This window comes from Lithobates pipiens, unplaced genomic scaffold (genome assembly GCF_037356315.1).
Source record: "Lithobates pipiens isolate NorthernLeopardFrog02 unplaced genomic scaffold, aLitPip1_a1.2 Scaffold_19, whole genome shotgun sequence".
NCBI lineage: Eukaryota > Metazoa > Chordata > Amphibia > Anura > Ranidae > Lithobates > Lithobates pipiens.
The window spans coordinates 33,975,178-33,994,504 of NW_027507764.1; the positions used below are offsets into that span (position 1 = coordinate 33,975,178).

The 19,327-nt window shown below is 47.1% G+C and overlaps 1 protein-coding gene across 1 annotated transcript in view; it reads right to left on the bottom strand.

Moving 5' to 3' along the window:
* The window catches only part of CUNH1orf35 (chromosome unknown C1orf35 homolog), a gene marked incomplete in the record, with an annotated part of 22,900 nt that extends 4,895 nt beyond the window's left edge, over window positions 1–18,005 (bottom strand). The window contains 8 exon segments of the mRNA XM_077490604.1: window positions 1–43; window positions 2,633–2,712; window positions 4,645–4,717; window positions 10,388–10,470; window positions 10,947–10,992; window positions 12,062–12,212; window positions 13,400–13,498; window positions 17,878–18,005. Of these exon segments, the coding sequence (XP_077346730.1) occupies window positions 1–43; window positions 2,633–2,712; window positions 4,645–4,717; window positions 10,388–10,470; window positions 10,947–10,992; window positions 12,062–12,212; window positions 13,400–13,493 (570 nt within the window).
* Window positions 18,006–19,327: the final 1,322 nt, after the last annotated feature.

The window sequence follows — 19,327 nt, forward strand, 5'->3', positions numbered from 1 at the left end:
CTTTTTCTTTTTCTCTTTCTTGGCCTTTTTCTTACTCCCAGACCTGAAACAGACACTAACCATGACTGCAAGGCCAAGCCTGAGTAAAAAACAATCACCCCCTCTCAGCATGCTGCAGAGACGGGGACCCCTGCTCTCTGTGTAGAAGCAGTGGTCTCTCTGCAGAGGTCTGACATGCCCCCCTGCTGAGTCACAACGCTCCAATCCTCAGGGAGCATGAGCTTTGTTCTTTGGAGAGTTCTAGCTCTGCAGGTGTCTTGGCATACTCAGGAGCCGACTAATCATTCACTCTCGTGAGCCGGGTTACCATAGAGGCGGCCATGGACCGGAGGGTCCCCGGGCCAGAAATCTGGTCCTGGGAGGACAGAAGCAACGTCACAACGTCACTTGCAGTTCCGGCATATGAAAACACTGGACATTATTTTCCTGGAAAACAGAGATCTGATGTTTTCTAGAGTACAGGAGAGATCTGGGGTTTTATAGACCCCAGATGTCTTCATAAAAGAGGACCTATCATGCTTTATTTCTATTACAAGGGATGTCTACAAAAATGCACTGATTACTGTGCAAATGACACTGAAAGGATTAAGGGGTTAAGTGTGTCCTAGGGAGTGATTCTAACTGTGGGGGGGGGGGGGGGGTGGGCTACCACTCACATGACAGCGATCACTGCTCCCGATGACAGGGAGTGATGATCTCCGTCATGTCACTAGGCAGAACGGAGAAATGCCTTGTTTACATAGTTCCGCTCTGTGACACGATCGCAGGCCGCCGGGGAACATCGAGTCCGCGAATCAAGTGGGCACAGTCACAGAGTACGCAGCGGGCGCCCACAATGCCGCATCTTAAAGGGGAAGTACCCATACGCCCATATGGCCAGCCGCTCCATTGTGCCGACGTATATATCGTCGTGCGCTGGTCGCATGTGGTTAAACAGCGCTAAAGGGCCGATAAAATGAGCGGTGCTTTAGCGCTAATGCATGGGCAGCCCCAGTGTGAAAGGAGTCCGAGACTTATTAAAAGGTAAGTTTATTACTAAAATCACAGTGTATATATGGGCAGATCTGTTCGGCGGTGGTTACTGGGCTCCTTTCAAACTCATCCACAGGTGTAACGCAGTGCACCTCCGGGTTCCCTGCACTGAGCCATAGACGTCTGTTATTTCCTGAGGGTTTGGTGAGCTTTCTGAAAGTGCACCAAACCTGCAGAATATAATAGAAGTCTATGAGTGCACTGCGCTGCACCCGCGGTGCGGCTAAACCCCCAACGCATCGGTTTGAAAGCAGCCTTAGGCCCCTTTCACACCAATCGGTTCGAACCAATCAGACCCTCCATTCATAAATGAAAGCAGCAGTTTAGGCTTTGAATAAATAAGGAAAAATGCCTCCACCCTTAATATATGGAAAAAGGAGGGGGGAAGGGAATGGGAAGCCAAGGAGACAACACGACAGAGTGTGTGTGTGTGGTACACAATTGGCAAGAACACATATGTTACATTGTAGCACAATATATAAATAGTGAATAAAGTACATATCATATAACATCAAAATAGCATAGCAAGGTAATATAAATTCATATTGTAGGCCAGGGATCTGCAATTAGCGGACCTCCAGCTGTTGCAAAACTACAAGTCCCATCATGCCTCTGCCTTTCATTGATGTCAGAGTCTTGCTTTGCCTCATGGGACTTGTAGTTCTGCAACAGCTGGAGGTCCCCCAATTGCATATCCCTGCTGTAGGCAAAGGTAAAAACCAAACTCATTGAAATGTGTCTCCATAGTATAAAATATTAAAATCTGTGATTATATAGGTATTCTCCAATAGGTCTAGCATATGTAGTAGTAATATGATAATGGTCTTGAAATTTGTTCAAAAGGGGCATTTGATAGCTCAACGTGTTTCGTGACCAATGCCACTCATCAGGAGCGAAAAAAAAAGGGCAGACATCTGGAGAGTAGCTATCTAGTCAAGATTTTAAATATTTTATACTACGGAGACACATGTCAATGAGTTTGGTTTTTACCTTTGCCTACAATATGAATTTATATGTTACCTTGCTGTGCTATTATGCTAGTTGTATGAAATAAATGATATGTACTTTATCTACTATTTCTATATTGTGCTACCATGTAACATGTGGTTCTTACTAATCATGTACTACCTACCACACACACCCTGTCATGTTGTCTCCTTGGCTGCATAATTCATATAAAGTCCCATTCCCTTCCCCCCCTTTTTCCAGACCCTCCATTCACCTTTATGGAGCGGCAGATGTAAACAGACTTGTGTCCCATTACACCCGTATACCTCCAATTCAGTCCGCTAAAAATAAAAGAAGAGTATCCGTCCTCTACCATCTGGGCGGAGCGGAGGGCCCATAGAGTAGAGTGGGCTGTGTCTGCTCTGCATATGTGCCGAGTGGACATAGACCTGTCACCTGCCCGCTCCGCTCATTGTGGCCCCCTGAACGGTTACCAAGTCACTTAAGTGGCTCTTGCTCTTCAAAAGGCACCCCTGCTCTAGGGCCTTTGCTTAAAAGAAAATAATTCTATATAATGTAGGAGAGAAATGTCAGAATTGTCCTGGGTGGGAAGGTAGTTAAGTGGGGGGGGGGGGGGGGGGGGGACACTCACTTGGATGCTTTGTCTTCCTCGCCTCCTTCCACCTTTCTCTTATCGCTGTGCGCTTCCTGACGCTCTCCGCCTTTTTGGTGCTGCGTGGTTGAACCAGAAATAAATTGATTTTCTTAACTTTGGCACCACATTTCTATCACATTTTTCATTGTACAAAAGTCTGAATCAATTTTTATTTGTAGAAAATATTAAAGATTTCCAGCCTCAACCTAAATAGTCTTAAAAATGTCCCCCCCCCCTCCCCCCCACCTGACCATACTTCAGCCAGCTATGGCCCGGTCATGTGATCTGGCTCCCATGTCAGCCAGGGGTGGATGCAGGGGAGAAGAGGGAGCCGCTGACAACGGCTGGGACATGGGAGCCTACGGGTGATGTCACTGCTCCCGGGCATTACCAGCAGTTGTTGGGCGCTCTGTCCTCTCCCCTGCGGCTGCCACCGGGGGATCACCTGACTGGAGTGGGCTGAGTAAGTATATACATCTTTTTTACACAGGTGTTTGGGGGGGGGAGACAATCCAAGGTATTTAGTAAGAAGCATCACAAGTTTTTTTGAAGTTGTAATTTTTCGTCACAATTTTTTGGAAAATGAAGAAATTACATATTTTTTTTATTTTTTATTTTTTTTACCATTTTTCTTTTTATATACGGTCACCAGTGCAGTACAGTGTCGTCATATGACTGGTGTGATGGGGGACACTGACTGGTGACAGAAGGTTAAAGTGGTTGTAAACCCTTACAACACACTTTGATCTACAGGTAACCCTAGATTAAGGCTTACCTGTAGGTCCAAGAAATATCTCCTAAACGTACATGGGTTAGGAGATATTTGGCGAAAGACAGGCACCGCTGTCTACGGCGCATGCGCCGTAGACAGCGGCGCGCAGGCGCACTGAGCGGGCCGAGGTCAACGTCGATATGCCACAAGTGGCGGCTCCCGTGTGCATGCGCGGGAGTGACGTCATCGTGGCTTCGCCGAATGACAGCGGCGAAGCAGCGAGACCCACCAAGAAGATGGACGCTCCGGACTACAGGGGACAGCGGTGACTTCACTGGCTCCTGTGTCAGGTAAGTGACACATAATGGACTACTATGTGATGTGATGCATAGTAGTCCATTATGCTTTACCTTTGCAGGGAATGAAAGAGGAAGTAAACTCATCAGGGTTTACTTCCTCTTTAAACAAAAAAACTAAAGAATAATAATTCTCAAACATTTTTGTTTTCTCTTTTTCACCATTTCATCAAAGTAGGTCAGTGTCACCATAGTGATATAATCCCCCCTCCACCAAATGTGCACTGGTCCAAATCATTTGGTGGGGGGGGGGGGGGGGGCGTGGTTTATGGTGTGGGGTTATTTTTCAGGGGTTGGGTTTGGCCCCTTAGTTCCATTGATGGGAATTCTTAAGGCACCGGCATACCAAGACATTTTGTACAATTTTTTGCTCCCAACTTTGTGGAAACAGTTTGGGGATGGCCCCCTTCCTGTTCCAACATGACTGTGCACCAGTGCACAAAACAAGGTCCATAAAAGACATGGATGAGCAAGTTTGGGGTGGAGGAACCTGACTGGCCTGCACAGAGTCCTGACCTGAACCCGATAGAACACCTTTGGGATGAATTAGAGCGGAGACTGCGAGCCAGGCCTTCTCATCCCAACATCAGCACCTGAACCTCATAAAGGTGCTTCTGGAAGAATGGTCAAACATTCCCATAGACACTCCTAAACCTTGTGGGACGGCCTTCCCAGAAGAGTTGAAGCTGTTATAGCTGCAAAGGGCGGAGCCAACTCAATATTGAACCCTACGGACTAAGACTGGGATGCCATTAAAGTTCACGTGCGTGTAAAGACAGGTGTCCCAATACTTTTGATAATATAGTGTACACACACTTTTTTTTTTTTTTTGCCGATTCCCTTTTCTCCAAATGTGGTAACAATCAGTGAAATAATTGCCCAGAAAGGTTTTATTTCAGCACAATATGGCAATTCTGACACCATAAAATGCGAAGACTTACGGTGAAGATCGAGAACCCCATTTTAGTGGCCTCCTTGTCCTCCTTGGAAAGCGTCATCTTCGCGGAGGAAACGCTGCAGAGACATATAAGAGACGGTTGTCATTAGAAGAGACCCTCACCTTTCATTTCAACAACAATCTTCCCATTTGCACAATTTATGTATTTGATGTATATTAGAAAACTCGGGAGCCCGATTCCCAGTTAGGCTGCATTCACACCCGAGCTTAGCGTTTTCAAGCATTTTTTTACCGCGTTTTTTACCACGATTTGCCACGAATTTATGCTGGGCAAAAGGTCACCAATGTTAAAAGAAGAAAAAAAACCCAAATCAGCCCGATTCGCGCGACAAAAAAAGGGTCCGGAACTTGTTTGAGCTTCAGGCGTTCGGCTTCAGGCGACTTGGAGTGGAGATGTGAACCGTCTCCATTGAGAATAATGGATTTTTTCCCCTCCAGCGTTTTGTAGCTTCAGGCGTCAAGCTACAAAACGCTCAGGTGTGAATTCCCCCTTAGGCTAACCACAAAAATATAGCGAGGGCGATTGGACTATCACGGTACAGTAGAAGACAATACAATAGAAAATTATAACAAAAATATACAAAAATTGACAGATGATTTTATTGATGCCAACAGAACAATCGTCATTTACAAATAAAAACATAGCAGCGGTACATGAATTATCACAATTTGGGTCTATAGTCTACAATATACCTACCGTATTTATCGGTGTATAACACGCACCCCAAGTTTAGGAGGGAAATTTAAGGAAAAAAAATAAAATAAAAACTTACATTTAAAATGCCCATCAATGCAGCCTTGTCATTTGCAGCCTTGTCATGCAGCCTGTCCTCATTGCAGCCTTGTCATTGCAGCCTGTCCTCATTGCAGCCTTGTCATTGCAGCCTGTCCTCATTGCAGCCTTGTCATTGCAGCCTGTCCTCATTGCAGCCTTGTCATTGCAGCCTGTCCTCATTGCAGCCTTGTCATTGCAGCCTTGTCATGCAGCCTGTCCTCATTGCAGCCTCGTCATGCAGCCTGTCCTCATTGCAGCCTCGTCATGCAGCCTGTCCTCATTGCAGCCTTGTCAATGCAGCCTGTCCTCATTGCAGCCTTGTCATTGCAGCCTGTCCTCATTGCAGCCTCGTCATGCAGCCTGTCCTCATTGCAGCCTGTCCTCATTGCAGCCTCGTCATGCAGCCTGTCCTCATTGCAGCCTCGTCATGCAGCCTGTCCTCATTGCAGCCTCGTCATGCAGCCTGTCCTCATTGCAGCCTCGTCATGCAGCCTGTCCTCATTGCAGCCTCGTCATGCAGCCTGTCCTCATTGCAGCCTCGTCATGCAGCCTGTCCTCATTGCAGCCTCGTCATGCAGCCTGTCCTCATTGCAGCCTCGTCATGCAGCCTGTCCTCATTGCAGCCTCGTCATGCAGCCTGTCCTCATTGCAGCCTCGTCATGCAGCCTGTCCTCATTGCAGCCTCGTCATGCAGCCTGTCCTCATTGCAGCCTCGTCATGCAGCCTGTCCTCATTGCAGCCTCGTCATGCAGCCTGTCCTCATTGCAGCCTCGTCATGCAGCCTGTCCTCATTGCAGCCTCGTCATGCAGCCTGTCCTCATTGCAGCCTCGTCATGCAGCCTGTCCTCATTGCAGCCTCGTCATGCAGCCTGTCCTCATTGCAGCCTCGTCATGCAGCCTGTCCTCATTGCAGCCTCGTCATGCAGCCTGTCCTCATTGCAGCCTCGTCATGCAGCCTGTCCTCATTGCAGCCTCGTCATGCAGCCTGTCCTCATTGCAGCCTCGTCATGCAGCCTGTCCTCATTGCAGCCTCGTCATGCAGCCTGTCCTCATTGCAGCCTCGTCATGCAGCCTGTCCTCATTGCAGCCTCGTCATGCAGCCTGTCCTCATTGCAGCCTCGTCATGCAGCCTGTCCTCATTGCAGCCTCGTCATGCAGCCTGTCCTCATTGCAGCCTCGTCATGCAGCCTGTCCTCATTGCAGCCTCGTCATGCAGCCTGTCCTCATTGCAGCCTCGTCATGCAGCCTGTCCTCATTGCAGCCTCGTCATGCAGCCTGTCCTCATTGCAGCCTCGTCATGCAGCCTGTCCTCATTGCAGCCTCGTCATGCAGCCTGTCCTCATTGCAGCCTCGTCATGCAGCCTGTCCTCATTGCAGCCTCGTCATGCAGCCTGTCCGTCATTGCAGCCTCGTCATGCAGTCTGTCCTCATTGCAGCCTTGTCATGCAGCCTGTCCTCATTGCAGCCTTGTCATGCAGTCTGTCCTCATTGCAGCCTTGTCATGCAGTCTGTCCTCATTGCAGCCTTGTCATGCAGCCTGTCCTCATTGCAGCCTTGTCATTGCAGCCTGTCCTCATTGCAGCCTTGTCATTGCAGCCTGTCCTCATTGCAGCCTTGTCATGCAGCCTTGTCATGCAGCCTGTCCGTCATTGCAGCTTTGTCATGCAGCCTGTCCGTCATTGCAGCCTTGTCATTGCAGCCTGTCCTCATTGCAGCCTTGTCATGCAGCCTGTCCTCATTGCAGCCTTGTGCATCGTTGTCCCCTCAGTGATAACATCAGCTTTTATTTTTAAAAATGGCGCCGCCGAGATGTCCTGTGTATCTCGGGGGCGCCCGGTAGTTCTCGGCTGCCTTCGGCCGTACTCGGCGGCTGTGGGCCGCCTTCGGCCGAAAGCCGCTGAGTACGGCCGAAAGCTGCTGAGAAGGGCCGAAGGCGGCCGAAAGCCGTGAGAAGGGCCGAAAGCCGTGAGAAGGGCCGAAGGCGGCCGAAAACCGTCAGAGCCCAAAAAAAATAATCGCTGAGAAATTGTGGAGGATCGGCGTATAACACGCACCCTCGATTTTCCCCCGATTTTAAGGGGAAAAAAGTGTGTGTTATATATACGCCGATAAATACGGTATTTATTTTACCTTTTTACCTAGACTCCAGTCGACAATTTTGTGGCTCCCCCGAGTCGCCACGGGAAACCATATTTTAGGTGGTAGCGCTCTGCGCTGGACTCCCGCTGGGATATGGGTAAGCAGCCCAGCTCTCCCTCCCCCCTCCACTATTTCTATTATTCTTTTTTTATGTTTGATGCTGTACGACAAGGTTTCATCTTTTTACCTTTTGATTAGGACGATGCTTTTTGATCCAATCACAGATAACCTCCTGATGAAGTGGTTATTGTCCGCGAAACTAGTCGAGCAAAAATGACATCTGCGATCAACTCCCCTTTTTTGGGATTACCCACTGGTGATAATTCATGCACCGCTACTATGGTTTTATTTGTAAATGACGATTGTTCTGTTGGCATCAATAAAATCATCTGTAAACTTTTTGTATATTTTTGTTATAATTTTCAATTGTATTGTCTTTTACTGCACCGTGATAGTCCAATCGCCCTCCCTATATTTTTGTGGTAGCCTAACTGGGAATCAGGCTCCCAAGTTTTCTAATATTCAATTTCTGGATGATGGTACGGTCCCTATCGCATTTTTATTTTGGCAATTTACTATAAGAGGCCACATTAATTTCTTCATGTATTTGATGGATGTTAATTACCTGTAAAATCTTCCCATGTGTGAACATCCAAAACTCCTGAGATTGTTTCTGGGTGCGGCCATCTTGGATGTGATGTCAGCAGCTCCAGCAGACTCAGAGCTGTCACTCAAGTGACGCTCTATAGCAGTGATGGGGAACCTTGGCACCCCAGATGTTTTGGAACTACATTTCCCATGATGCTCCACTACACTGCAGAGTGCGTGAGCATCATGGGGAATGTAGTTCTAAAACATCTGGGGTGCCAAGGTTCTCCATCGCCGCTCTATACTATTCCCCCTCTCCATTACCCTGGCAGCTACATAAAAGTTTATGCAAGAAGGGAGGGGCATAGTAGCTGGGCCAGCACCAAAACTAATTAGACACTCCCAGAAGAGAAGAAAGTTACTGCATGCATGGAGAGGAGGGGCCGTGCCGGGGAATTGACTTTACTCAAGTAGTCATATTTACCCCCCCCATGACCAGGCCATTTTTTGGGATACTGCACTGCATTACTTTAACTGATAATTGCGTGGGCATGTGATGTTGTACCCAAATAAAATGCATGTCCTTTTTTGTCCACAAATAGAGTTTTCTTTTGGTGGTATTTAATCGTGCTATAAAACAAACAAAAAAAAAACCCGACAACTTTAACCGGTTCCTGACCAGCGCACGCCGATGTACGTCGGCAGAATGGCACGGGCAGGCATATTGGCGTACAGGTACGTCCAATCTTCAATGCCGCCCTGCCAGGCTCGCGTGCCGGTCGGGACCCCCGTGAGTCTGGTTGCGGGTCTCGCGGACTCGATCGCCGCGGGCATCCCCGCGATCGTCTCACGAGACGGCTGAATGGAGGAAATTCCGTGTAAACAGCATTTCCCCATTCTGCCTAGCAACTAGTGACGTTGATCTCTGCTCCATGTGATTGGAGCAGAGATCAGTGTTCACTAAATGAAAGCCCAGCCCCCAACAGTTAGTAACACACCCCTAGGAACACTTAACCCCTACACTGCCACCCACTGGTTAACCCCTTCACTGCCAGTGTCATTTACACAGGAATCACTGCATTTATATAGCACTGATTACTGTATAAATGACAATGGTCCCAAAAATGTGTCAAAAATGTCCGGTGTGTCCGCCGCAATGTCGCAGTCACAATAAAAATCGCTGATCGCCGCCATTACCAGTAAAAAAAAAAAAAATTATTAATAAAAATGCCATAAAACTATCCCCTATTCTGTAAACGCTATAACTTTTGCGCAAACCAATCAATAATCGCTTATTGCGATTTTTTTTACCAAAAATATGTAGAAGAATACGTATCGGCCTAAACTGAGAGAAAAAAATGTTTTTTTATATATTTTTGGGGGATATTTATTATAACAAAAAGTAAAAAATAATGTGTTTTTTCAAAATTGATGCTCTATTTTTGTTTATAGCGCAAAAAATAAAAACCGCAGGGGTGATCAAATACCACCAAAAGAAAGCTCCATTTGTGGGAAAAAAAGGACGTCAATTTTGTTTGGGAGCCACGTCGCACGACCGCGCAATTGTCAGTTAAAGCGACGCAGTGCCGAATCGCAAAAAGTGGTCTGGTCTTTGACCAGCAAAATGGTCCCGTCTGTAAGTGGATAAAAAACACAAACAATATTTCTTACTTTCTGCTATAAACACATCAAATAAAATTTAAAAAAAAAAAAAAAAAATTGAATATTATTATTATTATTTTTTTTTAAACACTTTAACCACTTGTCTTCCGGCGTCCAGAAAGGGGACGGGCAGCCCGTCCCTGTGTGGCATCCTTTATGCATACTTCCTGAAGATGCTATATGACGGAACACGTAGAAGAAAATGCATAGAGGACCTTGATGACATCACCATACCGGTTATAGAGGGTGACAAAATACACATTTGTTATGTAACCCATCATGAATTTTAGCATGGTTTTGTAACAAATGTTATCAAATTTGAACTGTTAAGGGGCTGTGTTTTAGGCTCTGGCTGTGTAAAGGACAGAGTCTATTAGCAGGATATGCAGTGTCACATGGTACAAAGCCACAACTAATCCCAGAATATCAGGGGATCGGCAGACAACAGAGCAGCATGGTACAGAGGAATGATCTATGCTGGGATTGATCATTCCATTCAGTTCTAGTAAGAAGAAAGTTGGGAGTTCGGCATTAAATCTTGCACAGCATAAAAAACAATTACCTGGCGCTCCCGAGGCCGCCGACCCGGTCCACACTCCGCTCGTCCCTCTCCGGGCCTTCCCGCTTGCAGGCTTCAGCAAACTCCTGATGAAAGAGTAGAGTCAGCGCTGGAGTATAGAACACATCCAAAAAGTGTACAGAAAGCCAAAACTTGGGTAAGGTAGGAAAAAAAAGGTTAAAGCAGACCTCCCCCACCCAACCCCCCCTTCAAAATCTCCATACACCATTTACACAGACCTTCACTTAAATGTGAAAGTGCTGCTTATTCAACTCCCTCCCCCTATCCCTGATACTTGACATGTATAAATGGCATTAATTAGGCCCCCCCCCCTCCTGTCCAACGTCCCCGTCTGCAGCTCCTGGGACACGTCACATATCCCGAGAGGCTGCAGGACCAGTCAGTGAGATCTCGTACAAGACCGGTGGGGGAGCCGGCTGCGATTCCCCAAGAAGTCGCATTCCAATCTGCTATCCAAAATGGCGAACTCTGGAGAACCAAGCTGTACCTCTGTATATAGAAGGTTAGAGAAGGGAAAGGGATATTCTAAACTGTTCCTTACCTCTTTACTAAGACCCTTGGGCTGGCGCTTCACTGTCTTGTAGCCTCTGCAATAAAATACAAGGGTGTGCAATGCAGGAAAAAATAAAAAAATAAAATCAAGTAACAACGAAACACAACAAAATCAAGCACTTCCTTTTTGTATAAAATGTTATCTCAGTGATGGTCAGAGACTGCAGACGTGATACGGGAGATGGTCAGAGACTGCAGACGTGATACGGGAGATGGTCAGAGACTGCAGACGTGATACGGGAGATGATCAGAGACTGCAGACGTGATACGGGAGATGGTCAGAGACTGCAGACGTGATACGGGAGATGGTCAGAGACTGCAGACGTGATACGGGAGATGATCAGAGACTGCAGACGTGATACGGGAGATGATCAGAGACTGCAGACGTGATACGGGAGATGATCAGAGACTGCAGACGTGATACGGGAGATGGTCAGAGACTGCAGACGTGATACGGGAGATGATCAGAGACTGCAGACGTGATACGGGAGATGATCAGAGACTGCAGACGTGATACGGGAGATGATCAGAGACTGCAGACGTGATACAGGAGTTGGTCAGAGACTGCAGACGTGATACGGGAGATGGTCAGAGACTGCAGACGTGATACGGGAGATGGTCAGAGACTGCAGACGTGATACGGGAGATGGTCAGAGACTGCAGACGTGATACGGGAGATGGTCAGAGACTGCAGACGTGATACGGGAGATGGTCAGAGACTGCAGACGTGATACGGGAGATGGTCAGAGACTGCAGACGTGATACGGGAGATGGTCAGAGGCTGCAGACATGATACAGGAGATGGTCAGAGACTGCAGCTCTGGGGGTGTGTTATCGTGTCATCCTAGGTTCAGAAAACACCTGTATGTCATTACATGTGTCCCAATTAGCACGTGAGAGCTTTTGTACATTGGCATATACCAAAGTACGGCACCATACACTTCTATGGCAGGCTGTATGGTGAAAACGCTGGGATTTTTTTTATACTAAAGCAGATTTTAGACCTCAAACCATCCTTGTGCACGAGGCCTAAAACTATAATCACATGGTAAAGAGGATGCAGTGTGTTTTGTAGCACAGCCTTTATTTTATTAGGCGACTCACAATGCGGCCATCATGGCTTCCTCTTCGGCTTGTTTCACGGCAGCCAGCTCCTGCTCTCTGCTGACGCCCTCCCCCGCATTCTTCTGCTTGGCGTACCAAGTCAGGTCTTTGCCCTTCTGCCACCTTCCCACCGGCGCCATTAATGAATTCCCTGCAAACAGAAAACCAGAAGTGAAAAATTTCTCCAGGACACACAAAAGGAATGAATCCCCACAGATTCCACAGCAGTGACTGCAACTAATGGGACCGAGTCGTCTACCTTTCCCTCCGCGCCTACACAGCACCAAACTAAAGAGATTTTATGAAACATCGTAATCAAATGATAGCAGGAGTACAGATCTACCAAATGATACAGCAGGCCTAGAATGTGGGTGGAAGAAGCAGCACAAGGAGCCAATTATGAGCTGACAAGAAGCATACTAACAGGAGGAAAGAGTAGAGTGACAGAGAGAGGTGAGCTCATCATTGCGCTGCTTCTCTTTTCACTGTACAGTCCAGGAAGTGAGTTTAAAGTGTTAGTTGACCTTTTCAGGAAAAAAAAAAAAAAATAGGTGAAATAACACCCTACACCTCCCCCCTCTGGTATACTTACCTCCCAGGGGTAATGAGCTGTCAGTGAACACACAGCTGGAGTAGGTGTCTGGAAATGTAAAATCCCCACATAATATGACTGGTGCGGCGGTGATCAGAGATACTGATTGGTGACAGTATGTTTAAAAAAATATATTTTTTAAATTTTATTTTCTTTACAATTTTTTTTTTTTTAACACACTGTGACCAGAGCAATACAATGTTAACATAGTAACATTGTACTACTCTGGGGAAGTGATCAGTTTTTGTTTTTTTACACACACATTATGATTGCTTATACTTATATTGGTATAATAAAGCAACCATTTTTACTGTTCATTCTGTGTCTTTTGTTGTGATTAGATGTGATTGGCCAAAGATATTCACATGGTACAGATTGGCTGTGATTGGCACTTGTCTGTACCATGTGATCACTGTGACCAATCACAGATAGCAACACGATTGTATACAACTGATTGGCGTAAAAGGAAGCGATCCATTGTTTACAATTGCCATGTGATCTGCTGCGATTAGTCACAGCGATCACATGACACTGGCAGCCGGTATAGTGATCAGTCATCGGCTGTCCGGTGGTCACAGATCGCAGCTCCTGAGAGACGTCATACGGCGTCCACTCAGAAGGGCAAAAGACCTGCCCGGGCCTATAACAGATTGATGGAAGGTGTTCAATTGAATTTGCCATTCTGGAAAAAAAAAAGCAACAGGTTCCCTTTAAGTGGCAATCAGCCACAACAATCTCCTAATTACCGAGGTAGTTTTCCCGCTGTTTATCCATCTTGACATCTTCCCAGTTGAACTGGTCCTGTCCGCCCCGAACGCCCCCTCTGGAGGAACCGAACATTGTGACTGCAATAGAGGAGAATGAGAAGAGAAGAATCAGGTCAGTGACATCAATGTGTGAAAGTTGCACCTCCAGATGACCCCCATAATAAAAGAGTGGAATATTCCACTGGATGCTGTACTCTCACTCCCTTGTCACTTCCTCCTAGGCTTGACTCCAGGAGCCTCTCCATTCCTCTGGAACTCCCTACCCCAATCTGTCCGGCTACCTCCTCTCCTACTCTGTCCACTTTTTCCTGATCCCTGAAAACCCTTCTCTTCGGGAAAGCCAATCCCACCTCCACCGAACAACTGAACTTTTACTTTCTCCATCAAATTTTTTTGTTTTAGAGATAAGATTAGAGATAATCTTAGATAATTAGAGATAATGTCTGTACCGTGTGATCACTGTGACCAATCACAGCTAGCAACACAATTTTATACAACAGATTGGCATAAAAGGAAGACAATCCCCCCCCCCCCCCCACAGTTATTACCATTTGTATGACCTGACCTTCCTGTGACAGACCCAACCAGGATTGGGGCTTTTGGAGGGGGCTGCAGGGTAGCCTCGTGCCTACTGACTATGGGCCCTGGCATTTGAGGGGGCTCAATTCTTTGGGAGGGGGTGTGCCTGGAGGAACTTTGGAGTGGTTTTGCTTCAGATTCAGGTACATGTCCCCCGAAAACTCTGGGAACCTAGGACCTGGAGACAGATTTGGAGCAATGATTGCTTCATCCCCCCCCCCCCCCCCCCCATCCTAGACTGAGTCTGAAGCTGATTATTATCTTCTGCTTAAAGCGGGGTTCCACCCTAAAGTGGAACTTCCGCTGATCGGAACCCTCCCCCCCTCCGGTGTCACAATTGGCACCTTTCAGGGGGGAGGGGGTGGAGATACCTGTCAAAGACAGGTATTTACACCCACTTCCGGGCATAGACTCCCGTGGGAGTCTATGCCTCTTCCTGTCCTGCCGCGCTGTCTGCTGGGACACACACGGGTCCCAGAGACAGCGCGGACAATTCCTATTGCGCTGCGCGATTCGCGCATGCGCAGTAGGGAACCGGGAAGTGAAGCCGATTCGCTTCACTTCCTGATTCCCTCACCTAGAATGGTGGCGGCAGCAGCCGAGAGCCGAGAGATCGATCGGCCTCGGCATCGCTGGAACCCGGGACAGGTGAGTGTCCATTTATTAAAAGTCAGCAGCTGTAGTATTTATAGCTGCTGGCTTTTAATATTTTTTTTGTACGTGGAATCCCTCTTTAAACAACCTGATACTGGTTTGGGCACAGAGGTCCCAAATCTGTATCCAGGTTTTTTTCGGGAGACATGGACCCAAATACAAAGCAAAACCACTCCATAAGGTCCCCCAGGCACACCTCTCCCAAGACTAGAGCCTAGGGTTGCCACCTGTCCGGCATTCACCCAGACAGTCTGGGTTTTGAATCATGTGTCCGGGTTTCAGTCCACCTGAAACCACAACACATTATTCAGAGAGGAATGTGGCTCGGAACAGGGCTGGACAGGAGGATAAGGGGGCACTATGTGCGCCGCATTAATATTCTCTTTGGAGTGCCCAAAAGGTGTCCCAGGTCTGTTACAATCCTATAATACACTAAAAGAAAAAAATCGTACTGTGGTTTTGCTTCAGATTCGGGTCCATGTCTCTGCAAAAACTCTGGGAACCTAGGACCTGGATACAGATTTGGGGGCTCTGTGCCCAAACCAGCAATGACTGCTTCAACCCCTCTCCCCCCCTAGACTCAGAGTCTGAAGCTGATTATTGTCTTCTGCTTAAACAACCTGATACTGGTTTGGGCACAGAGACCCCTAAAGTGTTCAGGTTTGGCTTGAAGAAAAAGTGGCAAACCTAATAGAGCCCCCTCAAATGCCAGGGCTCATATTCAGTAGGCACGGGACTACCCTGTAGTCCCCTCCAAAAGCCCCGTCCTGGTTGGGTCTGTCACTCCTTCCTTTTTTAGATTGCGATCTCTCGTGAGCAGGACCCTCCTAATCCTCCTTGAATTATTGAATCCTGCTGTAACTGTGCTGTCTTCACTGATATTGTAAAATGCTGTGCGTAAAAAAAAAAAAAAAAAAAGTGTTTAATAATAATAATGATGATAAGCAGATGAAGTGCAGGTCCACCTTAACCACTTGTCTACCGGGCACTTTTACCCTCTTCCTGCCCAGGCCAATTTTCAGCTTTCAGCGCTGTCACACTTTGAATGACAATTGCGCGGTCATACAACACTGTACACATATGACATATTTCGATTTTTTTTTTCATACAAATAGAGCTTTCTTTTGGTGGTATTTAATCACTACTGGGTTGTTTTTTTACTAAACAAACAAAAAAATACCAAACGTTTTGAAAAAAAATAAAAAACGTTTTCATATTTTGTTATAAAATTTTGCAAACAGGTAATTTTTTTCTCCTTCACTTATGTACACTGAAAGGCTGCACCGATGGGCACCCATAGGCTTGCACTGGTGGACACCCATAGGCTTGCACTGATAGTTGACACTGATGAGGCCCTGATTAGCAAAACTAGTGGGCACTAAGGGGACCAATGCCCCTCTAACAGAAGCTGACGAACGGCTTTCTTCTTTTCTTCACGCTGACAGCACGAGGGAATAAAAATAAAAAAATAAATTTAAAAAAAGCCGATTACCGCCTTCTGTTTACTTCCGTGATCAGCTGTCATTGGCCGACAGCTGATCAAGGGCACAATGTGATTGGCCCTTTATCCCGATCTGTGATCAGCAGAGTTCCAAGGACTGGCACAAGCTGCGCAATAACAAGAGGACGTCCACGTACACCCTCCCGGCAGAGGAAGCGCGCTGTAGCCGTCTTTTGGCTAAAGCTCAGGCTCCAGGTAGTTAATGTGTCACAAAGCCACTGGAAAAAGATGGAATTGTGGAAAAGTTCAACTATCACCAAGGCTGCTTTCACACTGCAGCTGCGGCCGCATTGGCGGTAAAGTGCCGCTCGTTGGCGCGGCTTGCAGGAGTTTTTTTCTCCACCCATCCTGCAATCGCATAGCCCCAGTGGGAAAGCACTCAGCCTTTCACACTGGGGTGGCATGAGAGGAAGTTTTTAGGCGCTTGACAGGTGCCATTTTTAGCGCAAAAATGCCTGAAAAGTGCCCCGCGTGTGCGCAGTACAGAAGGCCACTCCGGCTGATTTCCCACAATCAGCTGGCATGATGTCGCCATACGATATGCGCGCATCGCAGGAGGCATTTTTCGACACGAGATACCATTTGACGGGCAGAAATTAAACCTGTGCAAACAGCGGAGGGAGATCGTAGTTGTCAGACTGTGCCTCGTTGTTGCGGGGCAGGTTTACAGTGTGCCCAAGATCGGGTAATGTCTGGGTCACAGGGCGGGTTTGGTGTGTTGAGCGGCGGGCTTTTGTCAGTGTCTAAAGGCGGGCTGCAACAGAGACAAAACCCGCCCCGCAACAGCGAGGCACAATCTGACAACTACGGTCTCCCTCCGCTGTTTGCGTAGGTTTAAATTCTGCCCGTCAAATAATGCCTCCTACGATGTGCGCATGCGCTATGGTGACGTCACGCCAGCTGATCGGGAAATCAGCCCAAGTGACCTTCCGTACTGCACAGGATCACTTTTCAATGGAGGGCACTATTCAATAGAACACCGGCACACCCCCCGTGTGTTCCCCCTGCGGGCAGAATTGCATTATTCTGCACACCTGGAAGCAACCAATAAGCAGCGACAAGGTTGCATATTTAGGACACGACAGTCTAGCGTGAACAGGGTCTCTATAAATGTCCCGGGTTCACTGGGGAGGTGTCCATCTATAAACCTCCTCCTGGAAGGCGTCCCTTTTTTTTCTGTCCCATCTACAAATATTAGCTGGTATGCTGGAGAGCATGCACGTTCCCCGCCCCCACAGAAACGCGCTGCTCATTAGGGGCCAATATTTCTTAACCTCCACCGACCCCACCCCCCCCCAGGAATAAGCTAAAAGAAAAGGGGGGGGGGTTGGCGACTTTGTTCTACGCATTTCCCATATGCAGGGCATCCAATTGAAATGTATTGGCCGCCCCACATGCAGAATGCAGCCCCAGATCTAAGCCAAGCCTCAGAGATAATAAGTACAGCTGAGGGTGACCCGGTCTGGAAATTCTGTGTGACTACAAGTCCCAGCAGGTCACCCATCCCCCCCCCTCATCCCTCCTCCTGACACTCAGGCTATGACTCTCTCTATGTCACACACACTAGGGGGATATACAATCACTAAATATATATATATATATATATATATATATATATATATATATATATTGCTCCTACACCTCACTTGACAGACCAGTGTCAGATCAGAGGGCCACATACCGGCTCCTCTATGTCCTCCCCACCACCCACATCCACACCTACCGCTCGGAGTTCTCACCTGCAGAAGGGAAACCACGAAAACACACTCACTTCCGGTATCGTTATGGGGGAAGAATGAGGACGATGCACCAGTCACATGGCCGCGAGAAGGACCCCGTCAGCCATCTTTGTTGTGGGCAAAGACTAATAACCTGGCACAGGAAGCCGTTCCCACACACACACATACATACATACATACATACACAAATAAATACATACATACATACATACATACATACCCACACCTATCGCTCACTCTTCTCAGAGTCGGAAGAGAAACTACAAAACACTTCCTTTCCAGTATTTGTGAGGGGGGGGGGCGCACTACAGGGGCGCACTCAATGGTGTTTCGTCAGATTAGGAACTCGGCGGCCATCTTGGTTGTGGGCAAGTCAGAGGTTGTATATGCTTCAGAGCAAGCTGTTGTCTGGGAGATCCGACCAAGGAGGTTTTTAAAAGTGACACGAAGCAATATTACTTATTCTCAAAAAAAATAAACATCTCTACACATCCACTACTGTCATCTATTTTCAATAAAATACTTTCTTAGCCCCGGTTCACACTGAATGCGGCTTTGAAATTGCGGGACTGTACTTGCAATAGCACGATTTCAAAGCCGCGGGTCAGTGCGACTTCAGGTGCTTGGCTGACATCTGTGCGGCTTCCTGCACAAATGTCCCACCTGAAATCGCAAAAAAAATAAAAATAAATAGTGCAGGGGTTTCATCAGATTAGGCAACCCGTCAGATTTTGTAACAGGAGTGATGTTCCGTCGCCACCATCTTGCTACAACCCTGCTTCAGAGCAAGCTATTGTCTGGGAGATCCGACCAAGGAGGTTTTTAAAAGTGACACTAAGCAATATTACTTATTCTCAAAAAAAATAAATAAATATCTCTACACATCCAATACTGTCATCTATTTTCAATAAAATACTTTCTTATCCCCGGTTTCACACTGAATGCGGATTTGAAATTGCACGACTTTACTTGCAATCGCACGATTGCGACTTTAGGCTGACATCTGTGTGGCTTCCTGCACAAATGCCTCACCCGAAATCGCAAAAAAAAAAAAAATAGTGCAGGTGTTTCGTCAGATTAGGCGACCCGTTAGATTTTGTAACAGGAGTGACATTCCGTCGTTGCCATTTTGCTACACCCTGCACTCGCCCACAGTAAGGATACAGTGAGAAGGCGGCAAGCGCACATCTTGTTACACCCACCGGAGTTTTGCATTTTCATACCTCCCAACTTTTTGAGATGGGAATGAGGGACACCTATCGGCAAAAGTATGCAGGCATAGGACACACCCCCTTAAAGGAAAGTTGTACAAAAAAACAAGATTGGTTAAACCCTTAAGTGCTTTTTTTTTACCACTACTATTCCTTTATATTGGCTTTTGGAATTTACAAATGCAGCGATTTAGAAATCAGAGGAAGGGTTTAGCGCCAGGAA